General features: G+C 56.0%; 1 protein-coding gene, 1 long non-coding RNA gene and 2 other non-coding genes across 5 annotated transcripts in view; 3 read left to right on the top strand and 1 right to left on the bottom strand.

The window, feature by feature from the left end:
* Positions 1-240: 240 nt before the first annotated feature.
* Positions 241-4,747, top strand: LOC123522745. 2 transcript variants are annotated; one of them, XR_006680965.1, is made up of 5 exons: positions 241-315; positions 711-854; positions 1,441-1,540; positions 3,055-3,120; positions 4,568-4,747. It is a non-coding gene; the product is annotated as an uncharacterized LOC123522745 (long non-coding RNA). The 2 variants fall into 2 exon arrangements; XR_006680964.1 differs by having other exon boundaries at positions 1,441-1,535.
* LOC115872940 lies at positions 1,291-1,361 on the top strand. The gene has a single exon (XR_004048132.1). It is a non-coding gene; the product is annotated as a small nucleolar RNA R38 (small nucleolar RNA).
* LOC115872938 lies at positions 2,905-2,983 on the top strand. The gene has a single exon (XR_004048129.1). It is a non-coding gene; the product is annotated as a small nucleolar RNA R38 (small nucleolar RNA).
* A 1,442-nt stretch (positions 4,748-6,189) lies between the features above and the next one.
* Positions 6,190-7,853, bottom strand: part of ST6GALNAC2 (ST6 N-acetylgalactosaminide alpha-2,6-sialyltransferase 2) — an 11,259-nt gene continuing 9,595 nt past the window's right edge. Inside the window, exon 8 of the mRNA XM_045299861.1 lies at positions 6,190-7,375. Coding sequence (XP_045155796.1) covers positions 7,208-7,375 — 168 coding nt within the window. The 3' untranslated portion in view covers positions 6,190-7,207. The remainder of the gene's footprint in view (positions 7,376-7,853) is intronic.

A 7,853-nucleotide genomic window follows, 5' to 3' on the forward strand; every position in this document is an offset into this window, starting at 1 on the left:
GCGCTCGTGACCTCACGGCCGAGGCCCTGCACAAGCCGGCTTCCCGGCCGCGGCTCTCTGCGTCCTGCGGAGCGGGGCCTGCGGGTGGAGGTGGCGGCCAGCCCCGTAAGGAGGCGGCGGACCCCAGCGGCAGGCGGTCTAGAACTCCATTTCCCATCAGGCCCTTCTCAGTATCGCGAGAGCAGCACGTGACCGCCGGAATGACTTCTGCGCAGGCGCGGCCTCGCGCTCTCTCCGCGGCGGGCCTCGTGGCCGTGGCTCATGGCTGCCGACTCGAGCGCCGGTCGCGGCGGGCAGGCTCGGGCCTGGAGGAAGGTGAGGCTGAGGAGACGGGACGCGGCGTCTTCCCTGACATGGCGATAAGCCCGGGCCACCCCCGCGAGGGTGGCGGGGACCAGTGAACGTGCTGCCCACGCGGCCGGGCCACCCGTTCCGTGGAAGGGCGGACGGTCCCGGTCCGCGCTTCGGCGCCGAAGAGCCTCCGGGGCGGCCCGCCACACGTGCCACCACCCCGTGTGCCTCCCGGGGCTCAGCCCGCAGCGCCCCGCTGCCCACCGCGGGCGGCCTGCAAGTGTGGCTCTCGGGTCTGCAGCAGGCGGCCTCGGGGACAGGCGCGGGCCCTCCGTTTATGGGGCATGCTGCAAACGAGATCGCCAACTTCTCCGAGCCTCCGTGGCCAGTCGGATCATGCTTTTCTCTCTCCTCCACAGCGGTCTGCTGGCGTCGGGAAAGACGGGGGCGTTGCCGAGCCGCAACGGATGGACCTTGGAAATACGAGTGACCCAGGCGGCCTTCCGAAATGAGGAAGCAGACACGGGGTGAAGACCGCGCGCCCCCTCAGACTCAGTGCTGAAGTAAGTTCACTCCTAGGAGTACGTGTGCCCGCGGGAATCCAGGGAGGGGTATTTAAGAACATCCACAGAGCGGGCATTTCCTCCAGGAGTTCAAAGGGAAGGGGCCGTCCCGGTGTAACTGGAGGCCATCGAAACCATGAGTTGGAACCCCCAACCTCCCCGAGTCAATTCTGGAGGCAAGCCCTCCAGCCCGACCCGGAGAGAAAGGTGAGGCAGTGTGCTTTCACATGAACGCCATGCCTGTGGCCGTGGGCTTTGGAGGTGGTGCGAAGGATGGCTCGCTCCCCCTGCCTGGGAGCAGAACGTGTTTGGTGTGTCCCAGCGCATCACCAGGGGCACCGGAAGCCAGCATCGGGTGGCAGCGAGGGCCACTGTGGAGATGAGGGACTTGGGCAGATCTTGTCCGTTCTGGGACTTGGAGACGCTGGCTCCTTGGTTGAGCTGAGGATGATTTTGAGTTATCCCTGTCTGAGACTCTTGTGAAGAGTGTGACTTGCTGAGGCTCAACTGCAAAACCACTGTCTTGGGAACAAGCAGTGCACAGGAGCTCTTGTTGACTGACCCTCATCATGCTTGTCTCCGGTAGGTTAAAGGGGCCCTTGTGGGCTTTCCGGAAGTCACGTGGAAGCCACATTGAGTCGCTGGAGTAAATGGTGTTCCGTGATAACATGCCCGACCACGGTAAGGTGGGGAGCTTTGCAGGGTCGCGTGGGTTGGGGTCCCTTTGGGAGCTCCCCCCTCCCAGTGGTACAGATGGTTAAGCACTGGGCTGCTACCTAAAGGTTAGGAGTCAAGGCCATCCAAGGGTCTTCTGAAGAAAGAGGTTAGTCCACTTGCTCCAAGTTAGGTGTGAGGCTAGACCCAGCACCGTCTCAAGTCTGGCTCTAGGCTGTGTGCCTGTCAAGGCTGTGTTCTCTGGCACAGTCATAGCGTGTCTCGGTTTGCCACGCCACGGCACATTGTTGGTTCTACCAGGAAATAGGAGATGGTGAGTTGTTCCCTTCTGGGACGTTGGCCGTAACCTAGAGACGGTGTTGGTGGTCACCTTTGGAAAGGGCTTGCTGTTAACACCCAGTAGATGCTGCCAAACAGCTCACAGGACTTACATATGCCAGTTGCCCTGCGCACGTGGCACATCCGAGGTCCAGAAGCCATGTCTTACACAAGTTCCAGAGACTGAGTTGTCCTTGTCTCAGCTCTGTTAACAGGTAACTGCCCTGGACCCTTGTCCTCAGGTGGGAAAACAGGGATAATGGGTTGACTTCACTGCCATCTAATCAGTTCTGATTCCGTGACCTTACAGGACACAGTAGCGCTGCCACTATCCCTGTGGGTGTCCGAGACTAACTTGGGAGGAGGCTGGTGGGTTAGACCTGCTGATGTTGGCGGGCACAGCTCAATATCTAACCTGTCATGCCCCCAGAGCACCTTTAGGCCTGGCTGATCCTCAGATTCCCCTGCCCCCAGCCTCCCCACGAGGCTCTTGGTGGGGAACAGTGAGGTGACCAGGTGTGCTTTTAACTTGCAGGCAAGATGATGGGGTTGATTTTAAGATGCTGCCACCCCAGAGCTGTAATTCTCAGAAAATGGAGGCCATTTGCTTGCTCAGGTCATGAGGACATGACCTTGGTGGCATCTGCTTGGCAGTAATGACTGTGATTCTCTACAAGTGGGCCACGTTAGGTGTAAGGGTGCGCCCCCCACATGGCTTCCAGGAGTTGTGTCATCCGTGACCCCTCTGGCAAGTGGGGGCGGGCAATGGCAGTGTTGGATCTGCAACATGGTGTCTCTCAAACCAAACTCATTGTTAATTGAGTTGCTTCTGGCTCAGGGACCCTCTAGGACAGGGTGGAACTGCCCCTGTGGAGTAGAAAACCTCCTTTCCTGCCCAGGGGTCAGCAGCCCAGCATGTAACCACTATGCCACAGAGACTCTGGGTAAAGGATTTAAAGGGGGAAATAGGATGCTGCCCTTGGGCTGTAGGGTCTGGACAAGGAAACCAGGCGGTGGGCTCTCAGGAGGGAGGAAGAGCAAGTGCAGTGTCTGGGCACTGAGTGGATGATGATGCAGTTATCCCTGTCTGAAGGCGAGCAAAGCCTTTGTGTGGAACTCGACAGCCTGACACTCAGACTCACAGGCGGTGTGGGGGGCAGGTGGGCATGCACCCTGTGAGTAGATGGTTCTGTCTCCCACTCACCAGGTACAGTCTGAGGTGCTGGACCTGCTGTTGCTTGAGACCTAGAGCCAAGCCAGATGCTGCTCCGAGGTAAGCGGAGGCTGGCCCACTGTCCCTGCCGTGCACTTGGGGGTGGTGCTGGGGGCCAGGAGACTTTCAAGGTTGCTACCCACCCTTTAATACAGTTCCTCATGTTGTGGTGACCCCAACCATAAAATTATTTTCGTTGCTGCTTCATAACTGGAATTTTGCTACTGTCATGAATCATCATGTGAATATCTGATATGCAGCATGTATTTTCATTGTTATAAATTGAACATAAAGCATAGTGATTAATCACAAAACGTCATTATACATAGTAAAATATTTCTAATGACATGAAATTTTGTCTTGAAGCGTGGTGTAGCATGGGTCACAGTCTTCACGCTGGGTGCTCGTGGGAGTATCTGCGTGTGGGTGGGCCCACCTGGAGACAGATGGAGAAGCGGTGTCTCCATTCCTAAGACCATCAGAAATACGTTGGTCTTAGGTGACCCCTGTGAAAGAGTCATTCGACCTCCAAAGGGGTTGCGACCCACAGGTTGAGAACTGCTTTTTTTAAGTCATTTTATTGGGGCCTCATACAACTCTTATCACAATCCATACATACGTTAATTGTATAAAGCACATTTGTACATTCATTGCCTTCATCATTCCCCAAACATTTGCTCTCACGTAAGCCCCTGGCATCAGAACTGCTGCTTTAAGGTGGTGGGTAAAAGGTCTTGCAAGTTGAGACAGGAGTGTAAGAAAGGGGCCCAGTGGTGGTGACCCTGCCTTCAGGAGAAGGCACCTTGGGATTGGCAGAGCAATTTCCAGCAGCTTTGCTGCTGCAGAGTGCATTTCTGTTCAGTTGGCATGGGTGGGGCTCGCTGCCATGTGAGCCAGAGAACAGTCAGGTGGTACTTGGAGGGCCCTCGCTGTTCCATTGGCGTGCCAGGCCTGAGGCGGGGACAGGTGGTGGCTGTTGGCGGGCGGTGCGGTTGGGTACCAAAGGCGAGGAGGGGCACCTTTTTCTTGCAGAAGGCCATTAAAGACAGTTTAAAAATTAGCCTGTATTTGGTCAGTTCACTCACCTCTGATGTGCCGGCTGGGCCAGCGTCTCTGGTGCGCGTGTGATGTTAGCTGACCTTGGTGGTTTCTCCAGCCTTAACACAGCTGAGGCTGGGTGTTCCCCTCCCCTGCTGTAAGGTTAAGGCAGTGGTCTTTGCTCAGGGCTTTAAGAGGCATGTGGACAGGAAAGCTGTCCCCAACTGCCAGTAGCACAAAGTGGAAAGGGCACGGCAGTCACTTGGCAGCCATTAGGTTAGACTTTCAGGCTTTGCGTCTGGGTGCAGCTGCAGGCCAGTCTCAGCCTGCTGAGTGCAGCTCTCCATCCCCCCGGGACAGGGCTAGCTAGATGGCCCTGCTAGACAATCCCCTGTCTCTGGGGTGAGTCCTTCCCTTTTCTGTTTTGAACCTGAATCCATTGGTCATTAATCTAACTGTTCTCCTTCAGCCCCACAGGTGGTGACTGGGCACCCTCCTCCAGACCCTCGCTCATTACCTGGACACCGGCTGCTGGCAAGGACTGGAGCTCTGGCTAGAGCACCATTTCCTGGGTGGTCTTTGTGTGAGGTTGTCATGGGTTCTTAGTTTACATTTTGAAGCCCAAATAAAAAGGATTTTATTCACCGGACTCACCTGTGCTGTGGTTTTCCGAGGGAAGGACTTTCTGTCCTGAGACTCAGGACACAGCTTCGCTGTGCTAGAGTGAAATTGTGAGCACTCCAAATGCATTCACAGGGCCCCAAATGATCCTTCAGATCCTTGACCAGGGGTGTAGGTCATCTTGCCCTCAGGCTGAATGCTTTACAAAGCCGATCACCACCTGCTCCAGCCATCCCAGGGAGGGGACCGGCTCTTGGGGAGTGTCCTGGGTGTTTCCTTGCTGGAAGTCACTAGTACTGGGGGCAGGGAGCAGGTCGGATCGAATACCCGGCAGTCTCAACCTGTCTGCCTTGGTCTCAGGCTCTGGACCCACCTTGCAAGCCTTTCTGATGTACTTGTCCCAGTCATAGACCTGTACCTGTTTGTCCTTGGGAGCCATTTTGCCCTCAGGCTAGTTAATGGCCACCTTGTCTGGATTATTCTGTGTCATGTCCATTTGAACCTTAAGGTGTATTTGAGTTATATTTGAGATTGGGGGCTCTTGTACCCTCAAATTGCTAAGTGGAATGCCTTCTACACAGGAAGTTAGTCTGACCTTTTCTATCTTGCCTACAAGTCGGCCCAAAGCCCCCGTGGAGCAGTGGGAATGCGGCCCTCTAATTCCCAAAATGGACTGCAAGCCACACTGGCCTTGTGAGCTCCAGGGCTTCATGGCTGGCTTCGGGTAGTCAGTGGCTATTCTGGAAGTGCCCCTTAGCACACAAAGTGCAGGAAGGTTGGAATGTTGGCCTCAAATTGGACCTGGGTCTCCCTGTGGAAGACAAGAATTACCACGGAGCCCCCCCAGTGCCTCTGCTCAGTGTCGGAGTTGCCCACTCTGACCCTGAAGGACAAGCTAGCTAGAACTGTACCCCATTTGAGCCTTAGCATTGTGGGAGCAGAAAGCCCTGTCTCCTGAGAAGTGGCTAGTGGTTTCCAACTGGGACCTTGTGGGTTGCAGGCCAAAGCATGACCAGGGCTCCTTTAGGGGCTTATAAAGGATCCTTAAATCCTGATGGTGTGGGACCCACAGACAAGGCTCAAATCCAGTGAAGGAGGGACAAGTTTCTGGGAGCATGAGTAAAAGGGCTGTGGGCCCCAGATTTGGACAGTGTTGGGGGTACCTAGCAGGGCAGCTGCCTTCCTAAAAATGACGCTGCACATATTTAGTTTTTTCTAAAGCAAGTATTCTGTCCATGGGAATGTTCTGGGTACTGGTGGAGGAGCAGGTTGGTGACCCCAATTCATTCCCTGAGTGCTAAACAGGCTGGATCCTGCCAGTCTGGCAGAGACCCTCTGCAGGACAGCCCCTCACTCCCCCAAGTCCCAGACCTTGGGTCAGGTGCCATGTGCTCCAGCGCCGAGCATCCTGAAAGCACTGAGTAATTGATGAAACCTGCCATCAAACGAGTACTAGTGACTTCAGGTTTATTGATGTTATACTTTAAGGCCATGTGCCCCATAAGGTCATCTGTGGGTCACAAAGGTAGGATGGCCCTTAGTGGTTTATCCGGGGGCACAGGCAGGTGTCCGGGCATGGGACATCTGGAGGTGCCCAGAGCAATCTGGCACTTGAACTCCAGAGTGGTCCCCTGCTGGACGCCCTCCCCATAAAGACATAAAAGGGGTGTGTCCTTTGGGCAAGTCTCTAGTCTCATTGCACTCTGCCAAATGTCATGTCTCCCATCCTCACTTGGGGGAAGGGAGGGTGCTTCCTCTCCCTGAGGGGAGTAGACCGGGCTCAGAAAGGTTCCAGGTGAACTTGTCCTTGAGTTACTGTAGAATCTCCTCGAGGGGGAGGTTTGTGGTCAGGTTTAAAACATTGATGTCGATGTAGCTAATGAGAGAATCAGGCTGAGCGGTGTGTTTTTCTGTACTGCTCCTGGGTCCTTAGTCCTGCTGATGGATACTTGGTCCTCGGTCCTTGGTCAGGCTGATAGGTCCTTGGTCCTTGGTCTTTGTTTCTGCTGATGGGTCCTTGGTCCTTGGTCCTGCTTGTTGGGACCTTGGTCTTTGGTCATTGGCCCTGCTGAGGGATACTTGGTCCTTGGTCCTGCTGAAGAGTCCTTGGTCTTTGACCTGTACTCGGTCGGGCTGATGGGTACCTGACCCTGAGTGGCACTGCCTCCGTCCCTCCGTCCCTCCGTGGCTCAGTCCCAACTGCGGGCTTCGGCAGCTCTCAGCTCAGGCAGTGCTCCTTGCCGCAGGGTGTTGCCTGGGAGCGGCTTGCTTTTCTTGGCTGAGGCTGAGTGTCCATCTCCGATTTAGGGGGGATCTCTTGGACAGACCGAGGACGAGATAAAAGTCCTAGATGTGACCGCTGTGCACCTCCCTTCTTCCTGTGGTCCCTGCTTGGGGGTGGCGGTGGGGCACTGCTGGTAGGAGAGATGGGAGAAAGGCCTGAGGGCCACAGCTCTGCGAGGGGAAGGTGAGGGGGTGGGGTGGGAGCTCAGCGCTGGTACAGCCGTATGATGCCGGCCTTGTGCAGGTCCTTCCACAAGGCAGCTTCTAGAAGCAGGTCGTGGTTTATGTAGAACATCAGGGGCCTCTTCTCTCGGTCGAAATAGTGCTCCGAGAAGTGCTGGTAGCGCCCTGTGATGAATCCGTAGGCACTGACCTGCAGGGGACAGTCCTCGGGTTGGTCTGTATACCCAGGCCCAGCCCTCTGCCTTCCCTGGGGACCCTTGGGCGAAGGTGCAGACAGACAGGAGGCAGCATTCTTCATCCCCGCTGGCTCTGCCAGCAAACTCCCACAGCCTCTTCCGGCAGCCTTACCTCTATGCGGTGTGCTTACTCCCTACCCCCTTCCAAATGGGGCCCAGGTCCAGAGAGACCACCCCACGTGTCCCCAGTCACGCCACCGGCGATGGGCAGTGCCTGACCTTCCATCACCATGAAGGCAAAGGCCCAGACCCTGTCTCACTCAGGTGGCCAGAGGCGCCTGCTCTGAGCCGGAAAGGTGGTGGTGGCCCGCTAGATGGCCCTGCTAGACAATCCCCTGTCTCTGGGGTGAGTCCTTCCCTTTTCTGTTTTGAACCTGAATCCACTGGCCATTAATCTAACTGTTCTCCTTCAGCCCCACAGGTGGTGACTGG

This window comes from Echinops telfairi, unplaced genomic scaffold (assembly GCF_000313985.2).
Source record: "Echinops telfairi isolate 266 unplaced genomic scaffold, ASM31398v2 ScPeMD7_7458;HRSCAF=8496, whole genome shotgun sequence".
NCBI lineage: Eukaryota > Metazoa > Chordata > Mammalia > Afrosoricida > Tenrecidae > Echinops > Echinops telfairi.